Raw genomic sequence first — 17,363 nt, forward strand, 5'->3', positions numbered from 1 at the left:
CACTAGAGGGGATGTGACTGTTGCAGCACGTACTGTATATGGACCAGAAATAAACGCATCAGCCAGAAAACGGTGTTCATCTCACAAGCGTTGGACCGGATGAAACCCAAGGATAGCACAAACGGAGGTCGCCGGTGTTGTCAGGTGAAGCCCGGGATCGCGCTTTCCTCCCCTGTTGGTACCTCGTTCTATTTTTTTTTATTTTATTTTTTTTTTTTTTACAGAACCATTCTATTTTTGAAAATATGTCTCATAATGTATCAGACGGAAAATGCACAGCTCCTCTGTGACGGCGAACGCCTTCTCAGGCGAACCGACTGGGGACGCGGCGATTCTTCCTTAACTTTGTGAATTTGTGAGAAAATGACAAAGTCCGTATTGCCCCCAAGCCCAGATGATGCCCGCTGTTACCAAGGCGACCGTTCTAACCCAGGTAACAGAGCCTTCCCGTGTGTGTGTGTGTGTGTGTGTGTGTGTGTGTGTGTGTGTGTGTGTGTGTGTGTGTGTGTGTGTGTGTGTGTGTGTGTGTGTGTGTGTGTGTGTGTTTTGATTGGCTGGCTGCTTGGCAGCAGCAGGGGCCCAGGCAGACAGAAATTCTGTAGAGAGCATTGATTTAATCGGCTGGCGAGCGGGCAGACAGTAGGAGCACACCAACACACACACATGTATAAATACACACACACACACACACACACACAAGAGTGGCTGGTGAGCCGGGGGTGCACGGGGAAATTTGGCCCAGTGGGGGTCACCTCTGTGGGAGCGAGCGCATGTGTGTGTAATATCATGCTCTCCAGGAGAGGCGTTGCTGGCAGTAATAGAAGCACTCCCAGGAGCAGACCATGCTGGGTAATATCACACTCCCTAGGGAACTCACCACACACACACACACACACACACACACACACACACACACACACACACACACACACACACACACACACACACACACACACGGCAGAGCACTACATATGGACTTTGTTCAACACAACTGACATACTAATGCAAAGATACAGACAGGGGCGACTCAAATCAGCAGTGCACACACATCCTGTTAGCTTCTTGCTTCACCAGTTCAGATGTTGGAGTGTGTGGACCTGTAGCTGTAGCTCCAGTCCCTACAATATATATTAAATAGCTTTTATACACTGTGGAGCCGCTGCATGTAAAACAAAGCAGATGACGGGTTTGTAAACTGACGGGGGTGACAGTGGCCCGTGGGTCTCTATGGGTCTCTGTAGGTTGCTGTAGATCTCTATAGCTCTCTATAGGTCTCTGTGGGTCTCTATGGGTCGCTGTGGGTCGCTGTCGGTCTCTGTGGGTCTCTATAGGTCTCTGTGGGTCGTTGTGGGTCTCTGTAGGTCTCTGTGGGTCTCTGTGGGTCTCTGTAGGTCTCTTTGGGTCTCTATGGGTCTCTGTAGGTCTCTGTGGGTCTCTGTAGGTCTCTTTGGGTCTCTATGGGTCTCTGTAGGTCTCTGTGGGTCGTTGTGGGTCTCTGTGGGTCTCTGTAGGTCTCTATGGGTCTCTATGGGTCTCTGTGGGTCATTGTGGGTTTCTGTGGGTCGCTGTGGGTCTCTGTAGGTCTCTGTGGGTCGTTGTGGGTCTCTGTGGGTCGTTGTGGGTCTCCGTAAGTCTCTTTGGGTCATTGAGGGTCTCTTCAGGTGTCTTTGGGTAGCTGTGGGTCTCTGTAGGTCTCTGTGGGTCTCTATAGGTCTCTGTGGGTCTCTATGGGTCACTGTGGGTCTCTGTGGGTTATTGAGGGTCTCTTTAGGTGTCTTTGGGTTGCTGTGTCTCTGTGAGTCGTTGTGGGTCTCTGTGGGTCGTTGTGGGTCTCTGTGGGTCGTTGCAGGTCTCTGTGGGTCGTTGTGGGTCTCTATGGGTCTCTGTGGGTCACTGTGGGTCTCTGTGGGTCTCTATGGGTCGCTGTGGGTCTCTGTAGGTGTCTGTGGGTCGTTGTGGGTCTCTATGGGTCGCTGTCGGTCTCTGTAGGTCTCTGTGGGTCGTTGTGGGTCTCAGTAGGTCTCTGTGGGTTGTTGTGGGTCGTTGTGGGTCTCTGTGGGTCGCTGTCGGCCTCTGTAGGTCTCTGTGGGTCGTTGCGGGTCTTTGTGGGTCTTTGTGAGTCGTTGTGGGTCTTTGTGGGTCGTTGTGGGTCGCTGTGGGTCAGGCTCGTGTCTAGTGTGTTCTTACACCAGCTTTTGACCACAGCCGGCGCGTCTCGCTGACGAATGCGTCGGAGGCCTTGGCGTCAGCCAATAAGAGGCTTGTGAGGAACAAAGCAGAACTGAGTGCGACGCGAGCGTGAACAATAGGGCAGACAAAGTGGAAACCGTTGTTCCTGACTGGCTCCTGCTCAGGAACACGCGATCAGTCACGATGGCTTGACAGCTGCTTTTAAATGTTACTCTTACACCTCGCAGCAAGTAGTAATAAGGTGCTTGATAAATGCGTCTCTGTCTGTACTTCTTGGCACCGTATGAAGTCGATTTCCTCAGGCCTCGGGCCCCTTAAAAGGCTGATGAATATATGTGAGTGATCACTGTGATCCTGAAGGAAGAGCGTATTCCTGCTGAACGTTATGTTGGTGTGTGTTTGTTTTCTCAGTCATTTAGTGGATAATTAGCAGCAAGAGAGTGACAATGAATGAATTATTCAAATATTTCAGTGCAGAAATGTCACTCACCTCCAGAGAGATGGGAGGAAAACATGTTTGTTTTTTTTAATATTTGGATGAACTGACCCTTTAAGCAGTCACAGGACAAAACAGAGGGAGTTACTGGTGTAGTATAAACATTAAGGTGTGTTTTTCTCCTGCACTTTAACTCCAAATGCATCTCAGCTTTTTGGATTTGTCTCCAATTAAAGCTCACAAATGTCTCTGGCACATCTAACATTTCCCTCCTAATAGATTCCTCGCTGAAATCAGAAGCCGGCGGTGGTGACATCTCCCCACCCTGAAGCCTGTACCTGTATCATATCACAGAGCACTACAAAGTGAGCCGAACATGAGGCAGGACAGCTTTAATTTAATATTTACTCTCTCTCTCCCTCTCTCGCCCCGTTCCTGCCATTCCCGGTCTCTTGTCGTACACAAACTCCCGGTTTTGCCACATTCGGATGACAAGATAGATGAAAGCCGGGAACCGGCTGTGGGAGCTGGAGATGGGAAGCGCGTTTCTTCACGGCCGGCCCGTGCGAGATCCCTTCCCTTCTCTATAATCTATAGGCTGGTTTCGCTCAGACTGGGAGCCGACAGCTTCATTAGGTGAGGGGGGGGAGGAGGAGGGGGGGGGGCTGCTTTGATCTAAAAGTAGACACCATCGTTGCCTCTGGAGTGGAAAAAGTTTCTTAATCAGGAAAAAAAGCCTCTTTTTTTTTTTTTTTTTTTTTTTTCGGAGAGGATCGGAAATTATTGAGCGCGATAGCATTGAGTTGTATTAATTCCTATTCCTCCGCGTGTTATCTTCCCGGGGAACGCGGGCTTGTTTGCGCGGGGGCTCTCTCCTCTCCGCCGCCGCCTGAGCCGGCGGATGCTCGGAGGCCGTGTGTGCACAGTGTTCGGCAAACAAGAGCCTGGACTTTGAGCCCGTGCGTGTTTGGGCTCCGGCTCGGGTCAGCGTGCCGCGCTGTGTTTGTGATGTGCTTCGAGGGGCCTGGCAGCACTTTCAATAACCCCCCCCCCCTCTCTCTCTCTTTCAGAGCATAGGCAAAGGCTCGCTGTGGTCCATAGATCCGGAGTACAGGCACAACCTGATCCAGGCGCTCAAGAAGACGCCGTATCACCCCTACTCGCCCGGCCTGGCCACCCCCTCCACCTCCCCACCCACCCTCCCTCAGACATTTCACCACAGGTAAGATGCACGCGGACCTTTCGCTAGCGCATAGGGGCTTTAGGAAACGCGACTGACGGATTCCTCCCTCCGTGGCCTAAACGCTAACATAAAACATGCACGGCGCCCTCCCCCGTCTCCCTCCATCGCCTTCCTGCCTCCCCGCCTCCCCGCCCACCTGGCCCCGGGCGCTATGCAGCTGACCCCTTCCTTAAATCTTTCCTGCACGCTGTTTTCACGCGGCGCCTCCCCGCCTCCCACGCCCTCGGGCGCCTCGCAGGTGAAACGCGGCGCTTTGCTGCCTCCTTTTTCTTTTTTTCTTTTTTTTTGTCTCCGCACTCTCCTCCAGCCGCTCTCCAGCCCCGGCCCGTCCATCCCCCTCGCTCCGCCTGTCCTGCGGCTCCTCGCTCTCTCGTCTCCTCCTTTAATATCCCGCGCACCCTCCCGCTCCTCCTCGGGCGTACATTACACCTAGTGGGGCGCCCAGTGCTCCGTCTTCTTTATTTATCCCTGCTGTGATTTATTCCCTCGCTCACTCTCTCACCACCACTTTATCATTCAATTAAAACCTCTTTTGTCTATGTTCACTTTATTCTCTGACCCCCTCGGAGCATCTTGACACACCTGCACACACACACACACACATACACCGCTGTACCTCCCTGCATCTACTGCAGTTGTCTCCTCCACATTACTACATTAGTCTTTTCTCTCTTTTGCCAACTTCTCAGTTCCCAGCTCGTCTTCCCATCCCGATGGATATGTCAGAAATAGGCAGTCCTTTTTCCCCTTCTTCCATCTCTCTTCCTCTCCTTTTCTCTCTCTCTCTCTCTCTCTCTCTCTCTCTCTCTCTCTCTGTGAATACCCCGACACCGCTCCACCCTGCTCCCCAGCTGATCCAGGCAGGTTGGCTTGCAGAGCCAGCGGACTGTGTAAGACAGAATAATTGGTTCACCATAAAATGTAAAAGTGTCATTTTGAACAATGAGGTATGGGGAAGTGGAACAAATTGGAGGCCGGATTCGGAACATGGGGAGGAAGGGGGGGGGGGGGGGGTGTAGTGAGGAGAGGTCGAAGTGAGGGGAGTAGAGAGGAGTTGGAGAGAGGGAGGTTCATTTGCATTGTGACACGCAGCGGAAAAGGAGAGACCAAGTGGGGAAAGTTGCTGCTTGTGACGCAGCTCCTGTACATATGTTGGACTCCAGTATCGCTTTCAGGACGCCAGCGTTCCCAGCTCTGGGCAGCTCACACGTGAATGGAAACCAGTGGCTGCCTGGAAAGTAGGAAATCAATCCCAGAGTTTCCAGTGTGCCTTAGAAATCATCCGGCTCCAGCCGCGAAGTGAAGCGCATTCACAGCATGTACATGTGTCTGTTACCAGCGAGCTAAAACATGAAAAGCGCCTGCGAAGCTCTTCAGGAACGTCGTGTCGCGGAGGGAGCGAGTTTCCAAAGGTGTCAAGGTCACAGACGCTGACATAAGATTCATGGCAATTTCCACATTAGAGATGGAAGCTTGAAAATAACGTGTTGATGACAAACGAAACCTCACATTTTTACTCTGGTTCAATTCTTTGTTGTGACTTGTGTTTAACAGTGATGAAGTCAAAATGTTAATGTGCAGCCCTGAAAGGCGAAAGGGCTGAAATCCCTAAAGGTCAGGTTAATTATCAGGTCTGCAGGAAGGAAATCCAGTCACAACGCCTGTTAGAATACAGAACAAGGCATTAACAGTTTGTTTCTGATGTATTTTAGAGCTCAGTTTGTCCAATCAATATAACACGATATCTCTCTCGAGATCACTCACTCTGAAGAATATTATGTTATGAAGCGTAATGACCGTGAATGGGCGCGCGCCGTGTCTATTATGCTGAGGTCAAGGACTGTCTCAAGCAGTCGCACGCGGCGGCGAAGTGGAAGGCGAGCGCGGGCGATGAGGAGATATAAAGGCAGAGGAAGTGGCAGCGCGAGGAGGTGGACGGGGGCTGAGCAGGAGGCAGATCGCAGCCGGGCGCAGGAGCAATGGCGCCTCTTTGTCCTCTGCTCTTCACCGCTCACACCTCTTGGTTTTCATGGAGCGCAATAACTCACGCCGCGCCGCGCGACCCCCACCTGCAGCTCGTGCATGTGCATGAGCCGCTGCAGCAACACTCGTGCGGGGCTTGTGTGGATTTGTGTAGCCGAGGCGTGCATTTTTTTAAGGTGTATGTAGATGTGCCCAACCTGTGCACGTGTGTGTATGAGAGAGAGAGAGAGAGAGAGAGAGAGAGAGAGAGGGAGAGCAAAAGCATGCTGGGTAGCAGGTCAGCTCCATGGTGCATTCCTTCACACCCCATCAGCATCTGGATGAAAGGAGGAAAGAAGAATGGATGGAGGGAAGGAAGGAAGGGTGTCTCAAGGGGGTTAGGGAGGAGCGCTCTCCCTCTCCCTCCATTTTTCCTCCCTCCCTCTCTCTTACCTTTGGAGAAGAAGGATGAGGGGATACGTTGGGAGGGGGTGGTTGCAGAAGGAGCGTCTGCCACGAGTTTAGCCCCTCGCTCACTACATTTAATGCACAGGGTTGCCTTGGCAACGGGAACGCCGCCATGGCAACACATGTAGTTAAAGGCAGGTGCTGTCGCACTGTGAAGCCATTTGTTGAGAGAGAGAGAGAGAGAGAGAGAGAGAGAGAGAGAGCACAGGAAAGGAAGGAGAGGCCGAAAGAAGGAGTGAGAAAAAGGAGAGAAAGAGAGAGAAGTAGTGAGGGAAGGGAAGAATGAGATGGGCGGGGGGTGGGGTGGTAGGGAAAACAGACAGGCTGTTAGCGCAGGAAAAATATGTTATCGCCGTGGCAACGCAATGTGGCAACTCTCCATGGCAACAGCAGGTGGCTCAGGGCTGAAATTTGCGTTTGCTGCTTTTGCTGTTTTCATGTTGCCGCTCCGTGTGTGTGTGTGTGTGTGTGTGTGTGTGTGTGTGTGTGTGTGTGTGTGTGTGTGTGTGTGTGTGTGTGTGTGTGCGTGCGTGCGTGCGTGCGTGCGTGCGTGCGTGTGTGTGTGCGTGTGTGAATTCATCTCTCCCCTACATCTGGTGAGGTGCGAGCTACATCACAAGTGCAGACGTCCAAATCCTCTCATTCAGCAGCTTAGCACAACATAAAACAGGTTTCATATTACAAAGGAAACTCTCCTGATGAGTGGAAACAAGTGGGAAGCTTCTTTAGAGTTCACAGCGTCCCCAGGTGTTTTCTCTCCCGTGTGTGTGTGTGTGTGTGTGTGTGTGTGTGTGTGTGTGTGTGTGTGTGTGTGTGTGTGTGTGTGTGTGTGTGTGTGAGACATCAAGATGCATGTTGTCAGTAACAGATTTAATTGTAGTTGCTTGAGAACAGCCGTCTATCTACACAGAGGAAGAAGCAGTCAGCTGCGTTGTCTAATGGGGAGCTAAAGACCACTCAACCTGAGAAGCTCTTACATCCTCCTCCATCCTCTCTCTCTCTCTCTCTCTCTCCATCCCTCCATCCTCCACCCTCCGTCCGTGTCTTTTGTCTTCCCGCGTCTGCGTGCGCGCGAGTGACGACGTCTCAGCCTAAGTGAGAAATGCCGTCATTACCTCCCTCATTAGCGGCGCAATGATCACCTAAGCCGAGTCCGGGCTTTGTGCGCGTTTGTGTGTCGGCGCGCTCCTTAACGCGTCGCACGCCCAGACGCGCGCCCGCGTGTGCGCCGGCGAGCGCTTTCACAGGTTTTATCCCTCTGACTGTGTGTGAATGGACTAGTGGTGGGCGGTGGGGGGTTGTCATGAGAAATTACCCCCATGGACTACGGCAGCGAGGCTGTAATTCTCCGAGGTAATCACAGGGAATAATGGCAACAGTGGGACACCCGGGAATTTAATCACTATAATCAGAAGCACTGGCTTATGGGCTCAAATTCCTGCCTTGCTATCTGCCTCGTGATGAAGCCCGCTGAGCCGGTGGGCTGCTGCAACATGATCAAATGATTGACCAGTTCTCCTGCTCTCTCTCACCCCCTTCATCCCGTCTTCTGCTCTTCCTTTCTAGTCCTCCATTGTGGTCGGGGAGTCCCCTCTTCAGAAAGAACGGAGGAGTTCTCCTACAAGGTACCGTTTCACCTTCGCGAGTCGTGCACTGTGTGTCTGTGATCTCCCGCCTGTTCCCTTCTTCCTCTTTCTTCCCGTCTCCCCCCCCCCCTCTCTCCCCGCCTCTCCACCATCTACGGATGTGCCAACTCCAATCATCTCAATTCCAAATCCCCCTTTTTAGAAGCGCACCTTGAGAATACAGAGTGCCGAATTCTGACACGTTGGCTCGCCGCCAGAGGAGGAAGGCTTTTTCCACGGAGGTGTGTTTGAAAGTTTGAACTAGAAAGGAGGGGGGAAAAAGAGAGGCGATCGAGTCACAGAAAGTGAGCAAAAACGGAAAAAGGAGAGCGAGAGGAGGCATTATATGGGCGGCTGGGGAGCGAAAGCAAACGCCGGCGTCCTCTCTCCATCCACAGTCCCACTCGCCTCCTTCTTCCTCTGTTATTCCCCTCCTCTTCCTCTCCCCCCAACCACCTCCCTGGTGGCAGGACAGCAGTTTAAATGGACATTCAATCCCAATCAGGCAGCACTCTGGGAGCTTGCTGGGCTGCCGAGTCCTAAATGGAGGGGGAAATGGATACATTAGGCGTCTGCGGCGCGCCTCCATCGCCGCAGATAATGGAGTAGTAATGGTCAAGGAGACGAGGTTGGAGAGAGTGTCTGAAAACCCGGAGTCCCTCTAGACGGGGGGGCCGATCCGAGAGCGATGCGTCTGATAGGGAGACGGGGGAGGAGACGGCGACCTGAGACGCACATGTGACGAGGAGAGGGAAACTTTTTAAATGTGTAATGCGCTTTTCGAAAGGGAGGGATGGCGCAGAATGGTTGAACGTGATATTCTGAGGCAGCAGGAGGGGGGGGGGGGGGGGGGGGGGGGGGGGGTGACAGACAGCCAGAGGCAAAGACAAGGAAGACGTGAAGGAGGTGGACTGGCAGCGAGCGAGGCGGAGTGAGTGAGTTTGGGACTGTTAGCGCCCGCCGTTATTGCTTCCATCTCCCATTCCCAGAGCTCCGCTCCGCTCTGAGCTGATGCGGGCTGAAATCTGCCTCTCCCCGTGGCCCGGCGCCGGCTCAGGATGAGCGCAAGGGCAGCGGCTGGCAGCCGTGTCCTCAAGCCAACCCGCCCACCCCCCCCCCCCGACTCCATCACTCAATAGCTCTGAATTATAGAGGGCCCGCTCTGCCTAAGTGTTCTTATTTCGTTTAAGCACTTCGGTCACCTGCTGTCACTTAAAACGGAATATTTCCCATTAATTGGGTCGAGTTCTGAGGCCGCAACAACCGCGCGACTACAAAGGGAGTGAGAAAAGTGGGAAAACTGACCAGCTCCTACGTGTTCAATTACAGTATATTAATTTATATGATTACTTCTGCCACTTGAACGCGTGTGCACGTACGCCTGTGTATTGTGCTTGTGCTCATTACGTTCAAAAGAACTAAACACAGCTATAACATTATTATACTACATATGATTAATTAACATTTTAAAACTACCTAATAGTATATAAAATTGCTAATATTCACTCTCCAGTCACATTAATATTCTGCTTTTATATGAATGCATCAGTGATAACAGCCTAATATTCTAACGTCAAGCTAAAAAGGCCAATTCATTACTTTGGTATTTAATTACATTTGCTGATAAACCTCTATGGCTTTAAAGCAGTGCAATACAAACACACTGTACAAGTCAAACATGTAACTAGTGGTGATGTCGGCTTTCAGATGGGATGCTCTCTGCTAAATACCGCTGCCGCTCTCACTCGTATTGTTCTTTATTGCACGATTCTAAATCTAGGAATCTTAAATAGCACAGCTTGATTTAAGCACGTCAAGACGAATCGACCCACAAGTCTAAACTTATTCAATTACGGCCATCAAGTGTTTGTTTTGTCTCCCCGCCTGGAGGTCGTGGCGCGTGTCAGTCAGCCAAGCACTTAAACACTCAGCTGGAGTGTGAGACAGACAGGCCAGTTAGCCACCCAGTTCAACTGCCAGCGACTCCAGCCCACCAGCTATGCAGTCAGTCAGGCACCATCAGCATGCTCTGTTTGGCTGTAACACACAGCGGCCGAGCTGAGGCTGAGAGGGGCCGCGTTCGTACGCTAGCGCTCCAAGGCCTGCTGGGAGTGACCTTTGACCCCTTGGAGAGCAGGCGCGGGCTCACGCGTACGCCGGCGCCGGCGTGGAGCTCATTTGACGGGAGGAGCAGAGGAGGCTGAGTGTGTACACGGCACAATAGAGTGGAGAGAGAGAGAGGGCTCGATCGCCCTGGAAAACAGGCAGGCAGAGAGACGGGCGCCTGGCGAAGACGAAGGAAGCAGACAGACAAGGCAGAGCAGCTGACCAGACATAGGAAAAAAGACAGACTGCAGGATATTTTCTCTCCAGGAAAAAGACACCTCGCCTTTTCTGTATTTACATTTTTTCCCTCACTGCGTTCCTGTTTTTTTTTTTATTGCTCTTAGCTCGTAAAATGTATTTCTCAATTCCTCAGTGACTGAGGACAAGCTTCGGGAGCGCTGCCTGCTATTTTCCCAGCTCAGTTTGTCACCCCATCCTCTCAGCATATGTCCCAGGCTTTTTACCTGCAGAGCCGGCATGCGTGCTCAGCCGGAGATGAGTCACCACTAAACACACACACACACACGCACACACACACACACGCACACACAGGCCGGCGGCGAGATTGATAGAGAGCGAAATCAACAAGAGAGGAAGGAATTAGAGAGACAAAGGGAAAATTCACACAGCGGAGGTGAAGACACAGAACACGCATAAGGGGAGCGCTGTCTGTGGAGCGTGTGTGTGTGTGTGTGTGTGTGTGTGTGTGTGTGTATCTAGGGTAAACAGCGGTGGTCAGGAGTGCGCCACTGATCTATGAGAGACCATGTGAAACAGAGATTGGTATTTCCTTTCCTCCTTTTGCTGCTCTCTCTCTCTCTCTCTGTCTCTCTCTCCCCCTCTCTATCACTTTCTCTGCTGATGCATGATCTACCACTCTGTGGCATGTGGAAGGGGAGCCGTTGCCACAGCAACCCAAAGCCTGACTGGAGCGAGCTGTGGAGAAGGGGAGGGGCGGGTGCGTGTCAAGCCGTGGAGACCTAATGCATTGCCTGCACACACACACGCACACACACACACACACACACACACGCACACACACACACACACACACACACACACGCAAACAAACAACCATGCAGTAAGTGATCAAGATTACTAAAGAGACTCTGTGCAGGGACTTACTTATAAGGTTATGGAGAGCGGAGCTGGAGATGTCAGGGGCAGAGCCGCACTAACTGGAGTCAATAAGATTACTGTGGACACAGGCGGTCGGGGAGCGGCTACAGAAACACACCAACAATGACAAACGAAAAACAGATCTATTCTAATTCATCCTTGTGCGTTGCAACGTGGACCAGAGGGTTGTGGGACGGTTGTCTGGGGGGTCTCGTCGTGACAACTTGTACGTCTTAACGAGCCTGTGGTTCCTGGGGAAAATGAAATTTCTCGTCACATCCCAATCGTAAATTTACTGTAATGGCCACGATTTGAAGCCAAAAAACAGAGGGGCTTCAGCTGCGACGTACCGATGCGGCGGTTTAACGTTTCTATCGTTTGCACCTTAACAAATGCTTCTGCGGCAGTGAAGGCAAACAGCAGGTCGTCATTTGCAAAATGCAAACTGACCCTGGAGATGAAAATGACAGCTGTTTTAGGGAACTGGGACGGCGGTGGTGAGCAGCAGTAATGAGAGGTTTGGGCTCCGACGTTCACCTCTCTTCTCTTCTCTTCTCTTCTCTTCTCTTCTCTTCTCTTCTCTTCTCTTCTCTTCTCTTCTCTTCTCTTCTCTTCTCTTCTCTTCTCTTCTCTTCTCTTCTCTTCTCTTCTCTTCTCTTCTCTTCTCTTCTCTTCTCTTCTCTTCTGTGAAAATACTGAGGACTTTTCCACAAGTAGGAAACCACTGACAAGACTTTGACCTTGATGGAACCTCTCAAACTTCATTGACAACACACAGTGTTATCTATATTATATATAGCTGTTCCGACCCACTATATGAATAACATCTGTGAACTGTACAGTTTGAGACATGAGATGCTCGGCTTTGAGGCCTGACAGCCTCGTGTGTTGTTCGTGACCCTTCTCTGTGTTAAACCTCTGTATTGCCCCCTTTACCTTCTGTGCAGCCCGCAGCGTCAGACAGGCTGCATTTAGCTGGGACCCAGCGGTCGTTGGTAATTGAATGATTCGCAGCGGCCTTAACTCATTTATGACGCTTTCCCGCTCAATTTAACCTCGCCTTGCTCATCAATATTGCCCTGTTGGCCTCCTCCGACGGTCGCTGAATGCTCATCCAGCTATTCCCAGGTCTCCATGCCGTCCACACAGGCTTTGGAGAAGCTTCCTGTTTGTTTCCCTCTGTCCTCCGTGCCCTTGCATTTCTGCGTTGCATGTGACTAATGCTGCGTGAATTTGTGTTTATATCTCCCTTGTGTTTTTTTTTCTCTTTTAGTTCCGCGTAGTGTGATCCAAAATGGCGCCCGCGTCCGGAGCCAAGCCCTCTTCCCTGTGATCAGACCCCTACCTGTTAGCCCTGTGGGGAGCAGGACCTCGGCCATAAGGTGAGTCGCTCCGCCTCCGATGCCTCCAACCGTACAATTAACGTCAGTCAGGGCTTTCCCCGTGTGTGCAAACACATTCCCGTACAGACGCACACAGACACGCCCTCGCACATCCACCGTCCTCCGCACAAACAGCGCACGCACCAGATGAAATTTTCCACTGATAGTTTACATAATTACATCTTTACTGTGTTTAAAAGTCAGAGGCAGTCACATGCTCCCCACTGCTCAGAACATTTCATCCAGGTGTGTTTATACAATGGACACACACACACACACACACACACACACACGCAAACAGGATTATTAGAGGGAGAGGCCTCATGATTCCAAAAACATTCGGTGCATGCATGGACATGCACATCCATCACAGGAGCATAAGAATATGATGGTCTGCGCCACATAATGAATTAAACATACCCAACGGCTCACTAAAGGTATGCAGTGAATATCTGATCATTCTAAGGGGTGCATGTGTTTTTTAGTATTACATATTAATATGCTGATCCCGAGGGGAGGAAATGTCCAGGGGACAGGGCACGCTGCAGCTTCGTTTGATTCACTGGTTCTCAGAACTCCCGTCTGTCGTGTGACGGCTCACGGAGAAAACCATCTTTGGTCTGACGGGGCTAAATAAACGTTGCCATGCGATGTAAAAGCTGAGTTGCTGCAGGTTGGTCAAATGGCTTCGTTGCAGCATCATCACTCTGGTGTTCTGACTTTGGATTTTCCAAGGTCCCACACATGCTGAGCAAGTTGCACAACCTTAAAGTGCACGAGAGCTGCTCCGAAAGCCTGTGTCATTTGAAAAATGCATAGGTGGCGATCTGAAAATGAGTCTGCTCATTCCTAACGGCACGGCCCATCTTTCTGGACATCTGACCTGAGAAATATGCACATTGGGCCCAGAGGGCCAATTTCAGGGTGGTAGATTTTTGCCTTAGCTTTTTTTAAAGCATAGCAGCAGTGTGACAGCACGAGTAACAGTATTCTCTCGCTCCACACAGATCATCCCTGGGAGATTATCTGAGCCGAGGACAAGACAGCCCGTCCCGCTACTCACCTCCGCTCTGCAGCGAGGACCTCCAAGACGACCACACCTACAGCACAGCCAAATCCCCCAACGGGCTGTGCTCCTCCCAGGTCGGCGCCCCTTCCTCTCCCCTGGACGATGACGATATCATCGCCGTGGAGATCCAATCAGACGTCAAACCCGAGCCCCGGGAAATCCCCTTGGATTCTCACATCACCACCGCTGCCACTACCTACATTTCCCAACAGGCCCTGCGCGGACAGAGACGTAGCTCCGGGGCAGGGGCTGGGACTCTGGCGGGGAGCAGTTTGCCCTGGACCAAAAACCGAGCGAGGGGAATTAGCGACACGCTACCCCTGAAGAAGCGCCGCGCGGCGGCGGCGGTGGAGAAGCCGGAGAGCGACGACGAGGAGATGAAGGAGGCGGCGGGGTCGCTGCTCCACCTGGCGGGGGTCAGAGCCTGCCTCAACAACATCACAAACCGCACGGCCAAGGGCCAGAAAGAGCAGAAGGAGGCCCTGAGAAACTAAGACGCACACATAGAACAAGTACACAGTCGTGCAAACACACAGACACAAGCATTAACACACATATAGTATACAATACACACAATAGGTTAACAGGTAACGTTACTACAGCATTAGTCTCAACGGACACTTCTCATCTCCCTCTATCTATCTGCAGGGCATTAGGTGAATCCTACTTATTTGTGGCAATATCAAAAATCTATGTTTTCCTACATATACATGTTCAGCAACACTAACATCAGTGGGTATTTTTCACGTGTCTTTGTTCTTTTTGTTGTTTAAAAGGGGATGAAAGCCATAAAAAAGCACGTTTTGTCACTAATTCGGACAAGTCGAATCACATTGCAGCACAGTACGCGAGCGGAAGATGGCTGTTTGTCTTACCTTCCTGTCTTTTTTTTTTTTTTTTTTTTTTTCTCGTTTCTATGTGAATCTGTAGCAATCTCGCGGTGATGCCAGCGGCGGCGGCCGAGCCGACGGGGACGCGCCCCGTTTAAACGAGACCCTCGGGCCGCCCGCTAGCATCACTCCTCTACATCCACGAGCACAAATGTGAGACTGTGCCAAAGATAAGCGACCAGGTTGCTTCATGTAGCCGATACGACAGCTGACAAAAAAAAAAAAGAACGGGAGCGAGAGAGAAGGCGGCATAGTAGTAACGACAAAGCATAAGAGTGAATGACCTCAAGTGTCAAGATAATTGTAAAACCCGATGTGATATATATTCATGCACTTAAGATTATTTTACGCCACTTATAATAAAAGCATCATGGGACATGATGACATGGTTTATTTCAAGAGCACTCATAGTATTTAAGAATAGATATATTAAAATCTTTAAAAAAAAGGTCACGTTTATCACCATAGAGATGGATAGTGTGCCGGGTCTGAGGCAATATCTCCTTCATTTTGTTGTTGTTGTTGCATAATGTAAGTGTCCCTAAAAACCTTCCCAGTACTTCTGTCCATAGACATAGACACCTGGTATAGATATCGTAGCTACCAGAAGCTACCACACCTTCCTCTTCATATGACAGTGTCAAAGAACTATATACATAAACTGTGGGTTTAGATTTCTGTTTGTGTCTGTTTACCCTCACTCTACCCTCATAAAGATATAAGCAATTTGTCCCGAGCGGACAACTCTGTAAAAAGGTTAGAAAATATTTTATTTTTTTCCTTTCTTAATTGAAGCAATTTGACCTGCAGGACTTTCTCAGTTATATTGCATGGGTGCTTGTAAATAAGATAAAAAGCAAATCTTTTTTATTCAAAGATCATGTAAGATAAACAATGTATTTAGCATGAAGCATGACTTATTTTCATATAAACCTTGATCCTAGAGGAAAGAAAAAAAGTTTTGCCGCCAATTCTTATACCCGTTATAATGAAGTTTTTTTGTTTGTTTTTGTTTGTTTTGGGTTTTTTTTTTATCATTTGGGTTCTGTTTTTTCTGAGCGGGCTTTTAAAGACACGTCTTCAGGGAGGACCGTGGGAGATCACTCTGCAATTAGAGGCCCGAAGGTGCCACCTCTGGGCTCTGGGTTCAGGCTACGTAGGCCAGATCAATCACCTCTTAGGGGGTGCGCTTCCGTCTCCTTCTGCCTGTACAGTGTTCTTTTTTGTTCTTTTTTTATGGTTTCGTTTTGTTTTTTTGGTGTTCTGTGTTAACCCCGGTGTTATTTCAGAATACGTCTGTAGAGTGTGCGAGTTTGTGCGCCCAGGAACACACACCCTTTAACATTGTGCCTGCCTGCCTGCCTGCCCTCAGTACCTCTGTTGTCATGTCTCTGACATGTTTTGACAGAAAGTTACCTGTCTTTATTTATAACAGTATTGTTTTTTTTCCTCTTCTGTGTGTAAATGTACATGTGTCCTGGTTTTCCATCGACATTGTTCAGTGTAAATGTTTGGATCAGACGGGCATGGAAAACGTAGGTGTCCTGAAAGAACCTCATATCTCCAAAAATGCTACTTGAGAGTTAAATTGAATAGAAAGAGGAATGTAGGACATGATTTTAGACACGACAAGGTTATTATTGACATACAGTATTGTTAACCCTTTTCTTAAAGGTATTTCTGGCCTTTATGGATATCACGTTTGCATTCTGTCTAACACAGACCCCAGTCTGGAGATCAGAGGCAGATTTTTTTAAATATATATTTTGCCAAGTCTTTCTATATCTCACTTAGGGTTGTGAAACGGACAGCCCTGACCTTTGACCTTTTTTGCATCGGAAGCGATAGCAGTGGATTCTGCCCGGCCACGCATTAGCTCAAACAGTCAAGTATTAACTGAAAAAGCACCTTTGTGAGACGCGACAGCGGCCGAGTTTGGTTGTAGCAGCAGACTCGGACGCCGAGCGGGGTGTCCCGTCCACCGTCTATCGCCACCTGTTGCATGCATCACCGGCTTCGCGTTACGTACGGTATCCATGCCGACATTTAAAAGAGCCCGAGAGGCGCTGCTGTCGGTGTTCTCGTCGTGTGCCATCCGCCTCCCGTCCGGTATCCGTCGCAGCCCAGGTCAAGCACTGTGCTGTATGCGCAGTAACAACCCGGTGTTGTGTTGACTAAATAACGTGTTCAGTTGGCAAAAGGCATGTCGAGGGGCAAGCGCGTTGCTTTGGCAACCAGCTCTTTCCCTCTGACTCACTCAGCGACATGCAGGAAAGATGACCTCCTGACCTACAAGTCATGGAAGAACAGAGCAACACGCAAACTATCGCCAGGACATTTTAAAGCAACGGGAAAAATCGTTCACTGCCCGAAAATCTCAGAGAACAAGCGTTTCTATCAAAGCTGCCAAACGTAACGGTGACACACTCTAAAAAACACAGTTGCCATTTTTTAGTGCACATTTTCATTTTGTGTTTTGTTTTCTCTCTGACTAATACTTCAATACTGCCATTACTTTCCGGTGACTGTCTGAGCTGAATATTGGAAAGCCATAGGTTAGAGATGTCAAAAAGCAAAACTGTTATTGATCTGTGAGATGTGATGCAGAGTACACCCAGGTGTTGTTTTTTTTCAGTAAATGTTCAATTCCCTCCTTATTGTGCAATCATATTGCCAAAGAATGATTTCAAAACCTATTGCATCACTACATGTAAATATCAACGTTGTCCAATACTGTGGCAAAAAAATATATAAATGTTGTTTTATTTTGTTTTCCATTTTCTGAAAAACTACAATGATGTTTATGTGATGTATTGTCTTCCAGTTGGTTGCAATAATAAAAAATACGAGTTGCAGACGATTAGTTTGGCTGT

The 17,363-nt window shown here is 49.8% G+C and overlaps 1 protein-coding gene across 3 annotated transcripts in view; it reads left to right on the forward strand.

The window, feature by feature from the left end:
* ches1 (checkpoint suppressor 1) overlaps positions 1-17,345 on the forward strand; it is a 41,981-nt gene extending 24,636 nt beyond the window's left edge. For all 3 annotated transcript variants that reach the window (XM_029140773.3, XM_055506619.1, XM_055506618.1), the window contains exons 3-6: positions 3,697-3,848; positions 7,866-7,924; positions 12,423-12,531; positions 13,539-17,345. In XM_029140773.3, coding sequence (XP_028996606.1) covers positions 3,697-3,848; positions 7,866-7,924; positions 12,423-12,531; positions 13,539-14,094 — 876 coding nt within the window. In that variant the 3' untranslated portion in view covers positions 14,095-17,345. The remainder of the gene's footprint in view (positions 1-3,696; positions 3,849-7,865; positions 7,925-12,422; positions 12,532-13,538) is intronic.
* The last annotated feature ends 18 nt before the right edge of the window (positions 17,346-17,363 follow it).

This window comes from Betta splendens, chromosome 24, assembly GCF_900634795.4.
Source record: "Betta splendens chromosome 24, fBetSpl5.4, whole genome shotgun sequence".
NCBI classification, from domain to species: Eukaryota; Metazoa; Chordata; class Actinopteri; order Anabantiformes; family Osphronemidae; genus Betta; species Betta splendens.